Raw genomic sequence first — 16,104 nt, 5'->3', positions numbered from 1 at the left:
GTCTGGAGTTTTGGGCAGATGCAGAGAGAAGCAAGATGGGCATGCTGTATTGAGAAAAGGTACCAAGCCACATGGCAAAGCATAGATAAGAAATATGGGTTAATTGAAAAGTATAAGAGTTAGCTAGTAACAAGCCTGAGCTATTGGCCAAACATTTATAATTAATATAAACCTCAGTGTGTTTATTTGGGAGCTGCTGGTGGGATAAAAACTCTGCCTACAAATGGCATCCAATGTGAGGAGCATACGTCCATATAAAGCCTGAGGAAGCTTTAAAAAAAAGTTCTCGACACACAGAAACAGAGCCAAGAGTAGCTTCCTAGTCTCGTGTCTCTCGTGCTGGCTGTGGTACGGGAACTTGTCTCCTGGCCACTGCCTGCAGGCTTTAGCTGCCAGTGCACCATGAGATAAGCTACATGGCAGGTTCCCACAGTCTCTCACACCAGCTGCAGTACAGAAAAGCATCTCCCAGTTTAAAGGCTCATGCAGTCAGAAAAAGATTACGGATATGCAGTAAAAACTGATTCAAACAAACAAAAAATCCTTCTGAATGGGTTACAGTGTGTTTATATATATATATATATATGTGTGTGTGTGTGTGTGTGTGTGTGTGTGTGTGTGTGTGTGTGTGTGTATGTATGTATATAGACTTGGAAAAGAGAAGAGAAAGAGTATATACAGTCTTAAATTAAAAAATACAGTTTTAAAATAACAAAGTAAAGTCCATAATAAAGGAATAGAGTAATAAAAAATATAAGTCACATAAAAATGGAAGATACACAGAGAGTCTGGATGCTGTTTTCAGTTATTGTGTTGTCTTTGAATTTTTTGACTGCTGAGGAAGGAGTGACAGCTGCTAAGACACATTAGATTATGAAAGCTGCTAAATTAAACCAATTTATATATTTTAAAAATGTCTTAACTTCAAGATGTAAGTCAAAAGATATGTTACTTTGGGAAAGAGGTTATGCGTTTATTTCCACAGGAAATGGAAGGCTGTGGATTCACTCAAAGTTAAAGATGATCAGGTTTAATCGGGGAAGACCCCCTGAAAATCCTGGCTACAAACATAAAGAAATTAACCTGGAAGAACTACAAGACAGATGGTGTATATTTTACCTGCTCAAAAAATCATCTTTGGCTGACTTATGTACAATACACACTGTATAATTGTATTAATGTAGATATGTATGTTACCTTTAAAAGTTTGTATATTTTCAGAGCAAGGAGACCAGACATCAGTGAAAACAGACGGCCAGGTAATCCAGCATCCAAAACAGCTTCAAGGCTGCTGAGATGATCCAGCCTCACAGAATACTCCAGCCAAGACGTAACAATTATCCTGATTTTCTCAAGGTTCTCCCAAAGATGACAATGCCCCCAAACAACAAGAAGTAGTCTAGAGAATGACATCCATATTCTCAAAAGATGGGTTATGGATGTTTATTATCATTTAAGGGGGATTGGTTACAAGTTGTTATTGATAATGGTCTAAACAAAGGAGATTAGATCTCATTCTAAAAAGAAAAGGAGGGGATATAGAAGTAATAAGATAAAAAGGTGAATTAATGAATATATTTTTAAACCATAAAAGCAACTACTAGTCTAAAATATTTTACATAGGTATGGATTTTTGTATATTGATACAAATTTGAGGTTATTTTGTTATACTATATATATATTTCTACTCTTGTTTAAGATATTTTTGCATATTGATACAAATTTAAGGGTTTTTTAGAACATATTGTACATATGTTTCTACTCTTGTTTAAGGTATGTACCTATACAGCTCATTTAACAATGTAATGTAAATTTCTAGTCCTTGAAAGTTATTATTACAAACTATTTAGGATAATAAAAGGAAATGCAGGTTAGTAGTTAGTCATCTATTACATTCAAACTTGTAGTCATGTTACGTATGTTTTCAAGTTTAAACAGATATATTTAGATGGATATATGGTCTTCAAACACTTCAAAGACCTACAGAATATGGCATTTAAAATGTTTTAATAACATAAGGCTTTTCATGACAGTGAGACACATCTGCTCCTGACAGCATCAACCTACTTCAGAGAAGATGATGGGCATCAAAGAACTCCGTATGGAGTTTGTATTCTTTATGGCAAAAGCTAGCCATTTGGGCAAAGGAACTGCCCTTGCTTCAGTTGCTGACAGTATGCTGTCCAAACTGGACCAACAGGACACAAAAACAGCAACTGCCAAACTTTGCCAAGACAAGGTAGGACAGTCCTTCGAAATTCCCTGCTTCTCAAAATTGTCTGTCAATATACTAGGTCTGTAGGCCAAAGTTGGCTCTCCCAACGTTACAGAATAACTTTGGGTGACTGTCCAGGCAAATGTCCCTGTTGTTAGGTAATATTTCACCCTTCTGGGGTCTTTGACAGAGTTGAAGACTAGGTAGTCATCACTAAAGTTTTCTTTAGTTATGATAAAAGGTAAAGTAGGTATAAAACTTTAGAGTCACAAAGATAAAATGGATAATGGAATATTTTCTCTAATTTTGCCAAATACAAATGGACTAGAGATTGTAACTGTAATTCTTACTTGATAACTGTTTTGGTTGTATATAATTTTACTACATTAAAGTTAAAACCTTCCTTTTTAATTAGACAAAAAGGAGGGAAATGTGGAATATTCCTTTATACTGTGTGAATATATGTTGCTATGATTGGTTTAACAAAGAAGCTGACTGGCCAATAGCAGAACAGGATAAGGTTAGGAGGGAGAGCCAAACTAAGAATGCTGGGAAGAAGAAGGGTGGATTCCTCAAAGGGGGCTGGAGAGATGGCTCAGCAGTTAAGAATGCTTCTGTTTTTGCAGAGGGCCTAGGGTCTGTTCCCAGACTCCTTACCACTACATCATACCCCAGAGCCCCAGGAGGCCCAGAGGCTCCTCTGGGCTCTAAGCATTGGCCTTCATCACCCACTCTTCTTCATTACCCACTCTCCCACCTCCAGGGCCCTGGCTCCCCTGCTCTAATGTCTCCAGAACTCAGCTCCCATTCTGCTCAGCCTATGGTTTTCTAAAGGATCCACAGGCCTCCTATGCTGGTTAGTTTTGTTAACTTGGACAAGCTAGGGTCATCTAGAAAGGAAACCTCAGTTGAGAAAAGGCCTCTATCAGATTGGTCTATAGGCAAGTCTTTGGGGCCTTATTATTATTATTATTATTATTATTATTATTATTATTATTATTATTATATTTATATTTATTTATTTTTATTGGTGAGTCAGAGTCTCACTGTGTAGCTCTGACTGGTCTGGAAATCTCTATGTAGACAAGACTGGCTTTGAACTCACAGAGATCCACTTGCTTGTCTCCTGGATGTTTGTATTAAAGGTGTGCACCACCATGCCCAGCTGTGGGGCTTTTTCTTGAGTGATGATTGACTGACATGGGAAGGGCCCAGGCCACTGTGGACAGTACCACCCCCTGGGCAGGTGGCCCTGTGAAGTCTAAGAAAGGTAGCTGAACATGAAAGCAAGCAGTAAACAGTGCTCCTCTACGGTTCCTGCCTTGAGTTCCTGCCCTGACTTCCTACTATGATGGACTATGATATGAACTCATAAGCCAAATAAAACCCTTTCCTCCCCCAGGTTGGGTTAGTTTGGTCAATGTTCCTTAGGGCAAGCTCCTAAGTTCTGGGCTGGCCCTTCTGCTGAATGGGAATCTGGAGTTGGTGGGGACACAGTTGAGATGTGCTGTGGCTAACCTTGTAGAGGGTGGCGTGCAGCTGAGAAGTGCTGAGCCTAAGATGGAGAAGTGAGGTCACCAGTGCTGAGGACTTTGTCCTCTGAGCTGAGAGACACCACGAGATGGGACAGTGGAGACGTCTTAGAAGCCTGAGGAGAGCCGTTCAGTGGATGAGCAGCTCAGAGTCAGATGCCCTGAAAGCCTCGTTACAAAGCAGCTACCCCGATCCACCAGCTCCCCTCTGCCCGCTCCTCAGGGAATGGCTGTAGCTGAAGTTTTCTCCAGTCCTGCCCGGGCCCGTAGCCGCTCAGACCCAAATAAATACACAGAGGCTTATATTAATTACAAACTGTATGGCCTAATGGCTCAGGCTTCTTGCTAGCTAGATCTTACATCTTCAGTTAACCCATTTTTATAAATCTATACCTTGCCACGTGGCTGGTGGCTTACTGGTATCTTTATATCTTGCTTCTCATGGTGGTGGCTGGCAGTGTCTTCTGTCTCAGCCTTCCTGTTCCCAGCATTCTCCTCTCTGCGTATCCTGCCTATACTATACTTCCTGCCTGGCTACTGGCCAATCAGCATTTCACTTATCAACCCAATCAGAGCAACACATTCACAGCATACAGAGCAATATCCACAACAAATGGCCATCTTGTATGCTGAACAGGGAAAGCCACACTGCCTTCCTGAGAGCCAAGCAGGCCGGCTCTGCCCGCCTAAGGCGCCATCTTGCCTTGACTCCTCCTGGATGCAGCTTGAGAGGTGGCCAGGACAGTGCCATCTCCCCACACAACCCTGTCCTGCCCTTTTCTGGTCACTCCAGCTCCTCTAATATCCCTTTCCTCTCTACCCATCGAAAACAAAATTGGGGGTGAGAAGTGAGAACAGACAGATGGCTTTTGATCTATCAAAGGGATGTGGCCTCTTCTTTGTGTAACTCCAATAGTGTTGAGCATACCTCAAGGCTAGAGCTCAGGGCAGGGAGTGGGGTGGGGTTAGAGAATAGGAAAACGCTATGGCTGGGGATGGTTTAGGCTCTAGACCAGTGGTTCTCAACCTGTGGGTCATGACCCCTTTGACAACCCTCCATCTCCAAGATATATTTACACTTATGATTCATCACAGTAGCAAAATTACAGTTGTGAAGTAGCAACAAGAATAATTGTATGGTTGGAGGGGGTCACCACAATATGAGGAACTGTACTAAAGGGTTACAGCATTAGGAAGGTTGAGAACCACGACTCTAGGTTTGAGGATGACCTTGTTGGGCCACAGGCTCCAAGAGGGCATGATGAGGAAAGATGAGGAGATGCTATATGAAGCAGGCCTCACTCTTCCCTACTCTGGAGATGTGGCCATGTCCCTTATCTTAGCTTCGGACACTCAGCTCCCTCTGCCCCCCAAAGTCACCCTTTTGTCCATGCTTCTCTTTGCTGCACCTAGGGCCCAGCAGCCTGAGCCTCGATAGTCACAGTGACTCTCATGGAGCCGCAGGTTGACCTCAACTCCCACTCCTGACTGGAGTTGTAGGCCATTGCCGGGGAGTCTGAGCCTTCCCTGGAAGACAACTGAATACTCAGCCAGCGACACTGGGCCTCCTGACAGGCAAGCACCACGGTGCCCTCGGGGTTGCTGTAGGTACACTGACTGTGGGCTGCCCTCCCCTCCACTGCCAGATCCCAACTGCCCAATGGCTCCCTGCCACCCAGCGCCCCCAGGCCTGGGAAGCCCAAGTGGCCCGGGATGACAGAGCACACTAGCTGCTCCTGTTTCAAGCTGGGCACCAACTGGCCCTTGAGGTAGGCTGGGCCTGCGCAGTAGGTATGGGTGTTGAAGAGCTGGTCACTGTAGAGGCGGAGCCAGCTGGCCAGGTAGGCTAGGTGACAGTCACACTGCCAGGGGTTGCCGAACAAGGCCAGGTTGAAGAGGTCATAGTTGGTGTCGAAGATGCCCTCGGGGAGCACGGTCAGCTGATTCTTAGACAAGTTGAGCACCTCAAGCCTGGACAGGTTCTGAAAGAGGGCTGGGTGCAAGGCCGTCAAGTTGTTGCTGTTCAGAAAGAGCTTGACCAGCCGCCTGAGGTCCCTGAAGACATCCCGGGGGAGGTGGGTGATGGCATTGTGCGCGAGCGTGAGGGAAGCGAGGCGGGACAGGTTGGCAAAGGTCCCCTCGGCGATGGTCTCCAGCTGGTTGTAGGACAGGGACAGGTGAAGCAGCCCTGGGTTGTGGGCGAAGAGATCGGCAGGCAGGGTCTGCAGCGCATTGCCCTGCATGTTTAGAAAGGTCAGGTTGTGCAAGGAGGAGAAGACCAAGACCGGCAGCTGGCTGATGGCATTGTGCTGCAACCAGAGCTTCTCCAGGCTGAAAAGCTGTGAGAACACGTGTGGGGACAGCTCCGCGATGGCATTGCTGTCCAGAAAGAGCTCCTGCAGGCTGCCCAGATCGCCCAGCAAGCCCTCGGGGAGCCTGGTAAACATGTTGTTACTCAGCTTCAGTGTCTGCAGGCTGATGAGTGACTGGAACAGCCCCTCGGGGAGCTTGCTCAGAAGGTTCTGCTCCAGGTTGAGGATTCTTAGAGACCTCAGGGACTGGAGTAGTCTCCCGGGCAGGGTCTGGAGCTGGTTTCCCTGAAGCTGAAGGGACTCCAGGTTGTCCATGTGATGGAAGAGGTCCTCAGGCAGAGCCACCAGCCTGTCGAAGTCCAAGGTGAGCTTCTCCAGGGAGCCCAGGTTAGAAAAGACGTCAGCACTGAGGTTGGAGAAGGGGCTGCCAGTGATCTCCAGGTCCTCCAGCCAGGGCAGCCCCCCAAAGGCATCGGGCTCCAGGTGGCGGACCCGAGTGTTGAGGAAGACCACCTTGGTCAGGTTGCGGCTGCCGCTGAAAGCTCTGGTCCCCACCGTGGTGAAGGCAGTCTCCACAAAGACAATGTCTGTGACATGTGAGGGGATGTCCAGTGGGATGGTGACCAGCTGCTTGTCTGAGCAGAATACCTCTCTGTCGAAGCAGTCACAGCCCATAGGGCAAGGCTGGGTGGGCCTGGCCAGGAGCAGGAGTGAGGCCCAGCACAGCCAGGCTCCTGGGAACATCTTCTAGATCCAAGGGGGACAGAAAACAAAACAAAAAGGGTGTCTTTAATAAGGGTATCACACTGCAGCGCCCAGAGCACTAGAAAGTGACCATCGCCCTCAAGGCAAGATCAGGCTGTGAGCAAGAACTGGCCTCTTCAGGGAGGCCATGGTTTTGGCAAACAGTTGCTTGTGTGATCATTGCTGGGGACCAGAACCTAGGGCTGGTAGGGACAGAACCTAGGGCCAGTACATGCTGGGAAAACTTTACCAATGAGCCCCAGCCCCAGCTTGTGTTTTTAGCAGCTTGTTCGTACCACCTTACAGCAGCCTTGCAAAAGGTAGGGCCGTGTTCTTACTTCCTGGAAGCAAAGGTTCCAGCCACATTGCCTGTCTAGATACCCTGCAAGTTAGTGGCCATGACAGGACCAAGACCTGGGTCTTCTGAAATGTCCATGTTCTTTTCGGATTGGAAAATGATATGGAAAGAGAAAAAAAAAAAAAAAAAGCAAGGGAGAGGGGCATAGGTAGTGTGGAATTATTCGAGATAACACGTAAAATATGGGCTGCCCTAAGTTGGAAATTTCTAACCCATAATCCTTCTTGATTTCCAGATCTCAGCATACTTCAGAGGATGGCTAAGAAGAGTCCCTGTAGTGGAATTTTCCCAAGTGTCTGCCCTGAGAAAATCCCTCCCAGGGTCCTGGGGAAGACGCTACATCTGGTGTGGGGTTAACTGAGGAAAAGGAATCTATATACACCACACTCTTTCGTCTATTAACTTTATTTCTCTAAGACAAAATTCTATCTATACAGCTTCAGCTCCATCCTCACATTCAGCTCCTCTCTGTACCTACTGCCCTGTCATAGGCCTAACTAAGCTCCTGTGCTTTTGACCTCATCTTCATCTCTGTTCCTTCACCCTCCATCTTTCCTTCTTGATCCTTACCCCTGGCTCTGAGAAACTCTGCCTTCTTCTCTTCTCTCCAGCCACACACACCGCTCTGCCTGGACCAGGAGTTCTGCTCCAGTCTTTACTGCACCTGGTTATGCAAAAGGCCCTATTGTCCTGAGTCAATTGCTCTGCAATGCTACTAGGCCTGAAGGAAGGGGATGGTCTGAGCTTTATTTGCACAAGAAACAAAGCTGTGCATCTACAGCCCACCTGTCTCCTAGGCCCTGCAGGGGTGTTAGTTACCTAGTGGATCAGCAGTAGGTCTGAGCTGTTTATGCTGTTTGCCGTATGGCCTAGTAGTATATGGGCTCACAAGGATTTCATAGCAGAAGACAGCTGATATGTATTAAAAGCTAAATAACACCAAATATACCTTGACAAATGGCTTCCTCTTGAAGGACTCCTTGGTCGATCAAGGTAAAGCTTATTATTTACAGCTAAATCTCTATAATATATTCTTGTGGCATGCTGCATCCCTGTACCCTGCTCTTAGTTAGGTCTGCTGAGAGTGACACGGGCCCCTCAGAACTGTACCAAATGCTGCCCTCCCTGCCCTGCTGTCCCTCATTGTTCCAGTACCAAGGAACTTTCTGGAGTCCAGACCCAAAGGAAACCCAGGGAGACCAAGCTTCATTTACTAAGTATTCATTTAAAAAAAAAAAGTCTAGAACAGTGGTTCCCACCAGTGTGTTGCCAATCATAGCACTCTGGAGGCTGGGGCAGAGATAGGGCAGGAGTTTTAGTTTTAAGTTGGAAGTTTTAGGCCAGCCTGGGCTACCTAGTAAGTTCATGGGCAACTTGGGCTATATTAAGAGGTCCTGGCTAAAAACAAACAACTACAAAAGAAACCCATCAGAATCTACTAACAGATCACAGATGAGCAGCGTCGTAGCCTACAGGCACATTTTGTTTAGTCCTTGGTGAACTTGTAGGTCACACATAAAAACTGGGAATCCCATACTGAAAATCCACATTTCAGAATTATCTAGAAACAGCAGGTTCACAATCCCACCTGACAAGACCAACTGGGGTTCAGTAGCCCCTGCCCATCAGAAAACATGCACTCTGCAAACCGCAGTGGTACCTTCTCACCTGTTTACATGACTTGCGGAGGTTCAAACCCCAGGAGTTCAAATCCCAGGTTCATGACTTTCTAGTCTAGTGACCTTGGGCATGTTATTATCTGTACTTCAACTTCCTTATGTGCAAGACGGAGATAATAACAGTGCTGACAACATCGTGGTCGTTATGAGCACTGAATGAGCACGTTTAGATCAGGAACACAGAACACAGAATGAGTGAGTAATTAGGAAACTATGCTAACTGTTAGGTTGCAAGGCACCATCATCGCAAAGAGACTATTTGAACAACAACAAAAAAAGTCATAAGAAAATATCTTGTAGCTAGAATACATTTGACTTTACTAAAAATAAAAATAAAAGCAAGCAAGAAAAACCCCCCGCTGTTTCTCTGTTGCCCTCTGCTGGCAGCCCGGACTGACTTCTGCAGACTCCATCGGGTTCCATGAGTGGAATTCTACAGGGCGGCGGGAGGCAGCTGCCCTTCCTGGAATGAGTCCTTGCAGACCCTGGCTATCTGAAGTCCAGAAACACAGCCTCGAGAGCTCACGAGACTAAGAGACGCTCAGCTCTTATTGTGAACATGCCAAAGGAGGTCCAGTTGCCCACCACCTTTCCTGACTAAAACCTCTGGCTACTGGTACTCGAGGGAAGTTTCCAGAAAAAGGTCCCTCAGAATAAAAAGCTGTACATATACAACTCGGGGGATGTGAGGGTCCTGAAGGCCTTTTCACAGGGATAGTGACTATGGAGATTTGAATGAGAATGCTCCACCCCCCCTCCCATAGGCTCCTATATTTTAATGTTTGTTTCCCAGCTGATGGACTGTTTAGGGAGAATTAGGAGGTATGGCCTTGTTGGAGGAGGTGTATCACTGGTGCCCACACCAAGTCCAGTTTTTCTGTCTGCTGCGTGTGGATCAGATGTGAGCTCTCAGCTACTGCTCCAGCACCATGCCTGCCTGCCTGCTGCCATGCTCCCTGTCATAATAATCATGTAAACAAGTAAGCAAGTCCCCAACTAAATATTTCCTTTTAGAAGTTGCCTTGATTACTATATCTCTTCCCAACAATAGAGCAGTAATTAGTACGGTAACACAACCCAGGAGTCCCTCAGCAGACCACAGGCCCCCTGGCATTGCCAGGAGGAAACCTGGAGTCATGGTTGGAAGTGCCACAAAAGGACGGCCAAGGCCTCCTGAGGACAAGAGTCACCCATTGGGCCCCCAGGACTGGCTCAGCCCTCCTCCTCCCATTCCTTTGGCCTGGGGCCTCCTCCGTACACTGTCCTGAGGAAACAAGGGCTTGAGAGGTTCCCAAGAAAGGCAACGGTCAAGAATCCAGGCGTTGAAGAAAACTATCACCCCTGGCGGCACAGAAATCCAGGTGCAGCAGATCCACCCAGGTGTTGGAGGAGTGTCTGGCCCCTGTGGGGCTCGGGGAACATGGGACCAGGAGGAGGACTGAGGGGCTGTGTCCCCACTCCCACAGTTCTCAGACATGCAACTTGCTCCTTGGAGAAGCCTAGACAAGCCCAGGACAGGAAAATCAGGACTCCCACAGTGTGCGACTCAGACATGAAGAGGTCAGGGTTAGGACCATGTCTGTGCTCTAAAGGTCTTCACTGAGCCCACATGCCTCTCATATCAGACAGAGAGAGGGTAGGGATTGGCAGGATCACTCTTCACAGTTACAGGCCCAGAGTTCTCCTACCCTCTGTCTGTCCACATCACTTTCCACTTGAATCTCGTAGGGCTGAGTAGACCTACTACGTACAGCTGCCTTTTCTGTTCCACGGGCAAAGGGCATGTGCTTCTGTGGCAGAGGCAGTCTAGGAAAGAGGGCTCTGAGAAGCTAGCTTTCCATGCTAGCTCACATCCTGGTACCCAAGGCATGACTTAAGATGGCTTAAAGATGAGCGAGGGCCCTTGGCTTTGCCATCGTTTCAATCTTTGGAGCATCCGTAGGAGAGGGGTCAGAACAGTGCCTTCTCAGGTTTAGGACAAGATCCCGCTTGTCTTAGTCTACAGGGATGGGATGGGAAGGCAGAGAGGAAATGACCCATTCCCAGCCTTAGACTTGTTCTCACTCCAGAGTAACCAAGAGCTAGCACTCTGTAGTCAGACAGGATGGGCTCCAATCCTGCTTAGCTGAGTACTTCGGATAAATTGTGCAACCTCTCTGTTCTTCGCTTTCTCCACCATTAAAGCAGTGAGCACTATGCTATTTCCTAGGTGGGATTCTCATAAGGATAAAATGAGAGAATGATAGAAAACCCCAAGTCCAGAGTGGGTAGGGTGTGGGTGATCCGGCCTGAGAGTGCCTGTGGTTCCCCTGAGTTCAGCAAGGCTCAGCTCTGGTCAGAGGTCATCAGAGATTTGCTGTGGAAAACCTCATGAGCACATGGGATCGCTCTACCACGGGGCAGAGCATCCCCTCCCCACAGCCCCATTCCTAAGACTTTCCTTCCCCACCATGGGGCAGAGTGACCCTCCCCACACCCCCATTCCCAAGACTTTCCTTCCCCACCATGGGGCAGAATGACCCTCCCCACAGCCCCATTCCCAAGACTTTCCTTCTCCACCATGGGGCAGAGTGACCCTCCCCACAGCCCCATTCCCAAGACTTTCCTTCTCAGTGACAAGAAAGGCACAGACTCTCAGAGCCTTGTGTGTGGGTCCCCTTCCTAGCCCCTTCCTTAAGAGAAACAAGTCACCAGGCACTCCCACCTCCAGAGACAATGGAGGCCTGCACCAGAGGTTACAGCTGTGGAAGGTGACTGCTTTGCATCTAGAAAGACCAGTGAGAATGGCCCCCAACAGTGCCCCATACTCCAGCAAGTCAAGGAAGAGCATCTGGCCTTTCCTCCATTCTGAAATGTGTATTATTCAACTGACTGTCTTAGTTGACTGGGTACAAACAGACTTCATCTTCTCAAATGGCTCTTGTGGTACATTCCAGTGTGCCCCAAACCTATCTATCTGTCATCCATCACAGGAGCCAAGCCTCTCTCCCTCCTCAGGGTGCTGGAAGCCCAGTGTCTGACCCCAGTGTGCTGTTGCCAGGAGCTGACTGCATTGGGATCCACCTCCCAGGTTTGCTGGATACCGTCTCTTGTTCCAAGGCACATGGGAAGCAAGAAGAGGGGCTTCCGAGGTTCCTCTGTGTCCCTGGCTGCTCCCCATTCCTGACCACCTTTTCTCTCGACCCAGCAAACTAATCCAAGGGCTGAGGGCCTCAGGCAGGTAGGGTGGGACTTACACAGACCCTCCCTGACCCCCCACTCCACCTCCAAACCCACTTGAGCCTCAGGCAGTGGAGCAAACTCTGAGACCCCATACGATGACAAGGACAATCGTGACACCTCAAGAGCAACATTATGATTGCTAGTGTGGCACTCAAAGGAGACCGAAGGGCAACAAACTATCCAAAAATAGAAGCCCTGAAGCCTAGAGAGAGGGCTCAGTGGCTAAGAGAACATACTGCTCTTGCAGAGAACCTGGGTTCATTTCCCAGCACCCACATGGGGGTGGCTCACAACCGCCTGTGATTTCAGTTCCAGGAGACTCTGCTGCCCTCTTCAGGCTTCTGCAGGTATTTTCTTGCATGTGGTGTAACACACACACACACACACACACACACACACACACACGCACACACACACACACACACACACAAATACATAATTATTTTTTTAAGAAATAGAAGCAGCAAGGCTGGAGAGATGGTTCAGTGGTTAAGAGCATGTGCAGCTCTTGCAGAGGACCCCCCTTCCTCCCACCAAGTTCAGTTTCTAGCACCCATGTCAGTAACTCCAGCTCCAGGGAATCCAACGCCCTCTTCTGGCCTCCACAGGTGATTTTACTCACTTGCATAGACACACACACAGACATAATTGAGTTGTATAGACTTTGGGTCTGGTTAATTTTGGTATTTGGTGTTTTTATTTATTTGCAAGGTTTTTTTTTTTCTTTTTTTTTTTTTTTTTTTTTTTTTTTGGGTTTTTCGAAACAGGGTTTCTCTGTGTAGCTTTGCGCCTTTCCTGGAACTCACTTGGTAGCCCAGGCTGGCAAGTTTTTTTAAATAATAAAGTTTATAAAATTTAAAAAGTCTAAATGTCTATCATGAAGGAGTGTGGGAGATGCTGTTGTGGTGGCATCTTTAAAGTGATGGGACTTATTTATTGATATGATGTTTGCAGAATCAATGAAATCTGTCTGGCTCCAAAGAATACATTTCTATTTTTTCCTGTATTGAGGATTAAACCCAGGGCCTTACGAATGTGAGACACTCTACCTCTCTGCTGCCTCCCAAGCCTGTTATTATTTTGTGACATGGCATTACTAAATTGCCCAGGCTGCCCTTGAGTTCACTCTGTAGCCCAGTCATGCCTTAAACTCCAGACCTTCTGCTTTAGTCACCAGAGGAAATGAGTTTATCAGCCTGGATGGCCAGGCCTGGCTACACTTCAACTTTTAATATGCATATGTACATATGAACCGTAATAGATTATACAAAATGTTTTCGGTGGTTATAAGTGGAAAAACAGAATTGTGAGTTACCTTTAATTTTTTTTTCTTTTGCTTAAAAATATGTGTCCACTAGCAAGGATGGTATAGCGACAGTCTGTAACTGGGAGAGGATACCACAGGAACGGATTCAGGACCAGTTCCCACATCGGTTACTAGCTCATGAGATTAGTGACAGGTGGTAAAGACCAAACAAGGTCTGTAGCATGGAAAAGATTGATGGAATATCAATAAATGAGGAACTTGTTGTTTTTCGGGACAGGGTTTCTCTGTGTGGCCCTGGCTGTTCTCGAACTCACAGAAATCTGCCTGCCTCTGCCTCCTGAGTGCTGAGATTAAAGGTGCATGCCACCACACCCAGCATTAAATGAGGATTTGTATACTACTTTATAAAGTATATTTTTAGTTAATTTAAAGAAAGTATCAAAGGCAGCATTGGGGAGCTGCTGCATGGCCCCCCTCTCCTGAGTTAAAAATCCCCTGGATCTTTAAAAAGAAAAGCCCAGTTCCACCTGTTGATGTCCAGGCTCTCTGAACCATTTTCCAGATGAATCTAGGCGCAGCCACCATTTAAGACACCGCAATGCTGCCTGCACTTAGGCCCAAGACAGGAAATGAAAGAGTTTTATAGTTCTACTATTTCATATCAATATTCTTTTATGTGATATTATACTTTGGGCTATTGGCATTTAAGCCGATAACTAACTTTAGAGAAATACGATCAAGTTTCTGCTTAATTGTGTCATTTGTGAGATCAATAGAATTTAATCATTTCTGAAAAACACTGCTCTCTCTCGCTCTCGCTCTCTCTCTCTCTCTCTCTCTCTCTCTCTCTCTCTCTCTCTCTTACACACACACACACACACACACACACACACACACACACACACACACACACACATTTAGTGCTGCCCTCAACCTTGGCCAGAAAAAGCTTCTCTCTGCAGGGGTCAGCAGCTGACGCAGATTCACAGCTGTTCAAGGTGCTGAGTGAGATGAGTGGTTGTTGAGTACCCAGTCATAAATGGGACATCCCCATCAATACCCCCCTCCAGGAGCACCCCGGAAGAGGGGTGGAAGGAACTTAAGAGCCAGAGGAAGGAGAGAAGTGCTACCAAATACTGACTTCTGGACCTGACATGGATGTTGACCCCGTGAACCCACTGCAGCTCTGGTTACCTTCACCAGACTGGCACCAGGTCAAGCCGACAGGATTAGTCAACATTCCAGCAGGCAATGTTGACTGGACTCAGTGGGTTATTTAAAAAAATAAAAATGTCAAGGACATGAAGGTGGGTGGTGGATGTGTTGGGGATACTTGGGGGAAGTGAGAGAACTTGGGGATGGATATGATCGAGATACATGGTTTACATGTGAGAAATTGACAAAGGATAAATAAAAGATTTTCTATTAAAAAAAAAGTGCTCTAGGGCATCTCTTCCTTGGATCCTCTCTCACTCTTGGGAGTTCTTTCTTACTTTTCCTTAATAAATCTACATTGGCTCTGCTTTAAAAATATGTACATATTTCTGAATATTTTAAAATCATAAACATGCATCAGCTGTAAAGTGGGGAACAAGGAAGCTCTTTTATATAATGGAGGTAACTGTGTAAAACACTAGGCACAGGTCCCAGGATCCCCCAGAAGGTGTGAGATTTGACCCCACACACAAACACCACCTCCAGCACCCCACAGCAGGACTTGCTGGTCTGTAGCTCTCAGATCTGGCATTGCAAAGGATCATGGGAGCTTGGCTCCTTGCTGCCCTGGTTTTGTGGGAGAGCCGGCACTTTACATAAGAAGGCACGGACGGACGGGGTATGTCACTGACCCCCTCTGCCACACCTCCAGTCCTTCGGTGATGCTGCAAATTGTCTGTGCCTACCATTCCCTAACACTGCCTGTTCCTGCTTCCCCCTTCCTTTCCAGGCCAGGGGTCCCCAGCAAGCCTTCCCCCAACCGCCCCTCCTTCACCTGGCAGGTCACTGGTGTCCTTTGCTAAGTGCTGGGTCCTTCTTCTCTGTGTTCTAGCAAATAATATTCCAACTGAACCCCCAGGGGTCAGGGTCCTGCAGTATTTTCACTCCCAGCTCTGCATCCCAGCTCCTGGGTCAGGGCTGGGCACAGAAACGGTACCAGGCTGAAGAAATGGGACATTTGTGCCTCTCTGTGACCATTCTTCCTCTGCTTAATGGAGAGGAGAAACACCTGGGCTCTGTCAGCCTAGCCAGATCTGTGTTCAAATTCAGACACTGTGCTTACTAGCTGTGTGGGCTCAAAAGGTTCCCCACCTCATCCATCAAAGCCCTAATTTCCTCATCCTGATTAGAATCCCAGCCCGTAAGGTTAAAATTAGCCCCTGATTAGTACGTTTAGAGCACTGCATAGTGCCTGGAAACGGCAAACGCTCTATTTAGTTCTAGAGAAAATGTGAACGACATCATCTAAGCCTGGCACTGGAGACGAAAAGGGGCCAGCATTAATTATGCAGGACAACAGACACCAACCAGGGTGGACCGTGAGCCTGTGGCCACGCTGCCTGCCCCCACTCACAGCCAGTTCCCCGAGAGCCAGGACGGGCCATCCTCCCCGTTAGAACCTCCCTGGCACACCTCCCCTGCCCCCTCCCGGCCAAGGCTAGCTGAACCACTCAGGGGCTTCTCCTCCCAGGAAAGGGGACTCAGCTACTGTGGCCTTCTGGGGGAAGGGCAGCAAGTCCCTTTCCTGTGTCCCAGCCAGGCCCCTAAGCCAGATGTCCC

The 16,104-nt window shown here is 47.3% G+C and overlaps 1 protein-coding gene across 1 annotated transcript; it reads right to left on the bottom strand.

Annotated features, from left to right (window-relative positions):
- Positions 1–688: 688 nt before the first annotated feature.
- LOC128105036 (carboxypeptidase N subunit 2-like) lies at positions 689–6,803 on the bottom strand. The gene has a single exon (XM_052729855.1). It carries the CDS (start codon positions 6,801–6,803, stop codon positions 5,157–5,159), a length of 1,647 nt encoding a protein of 548 aa, XP_052585815.1. The 3' UTR covers positions 689–5,156.
- Positions 6,804–16,104: the final 9,301 nt, after the last annotated feature.

Source organism: Peromyscus californicus, unplaced genomic scaffold (genome assembly GCF_007827085.1).
Source record: "Peromyscus californicus insignis strain IS unplaced genomic scaffold, ASM782708v3 Scaffold_93__1_contigs__length_160689, whole genome shotgun sequence".
Classification (NCBI taxonomy): domain Eukaryota; kingdom Metazoa; phylum Chordata; class Mammalia; order Rodentia; family Cricetidae; genus Peromyscus; species Peromyscus californicus.
The sequence above is the reverse complement of the archived record's forward strand: the minus strand, read 5'-3'. Positions and strand labels throughout refer to the sequence as shown.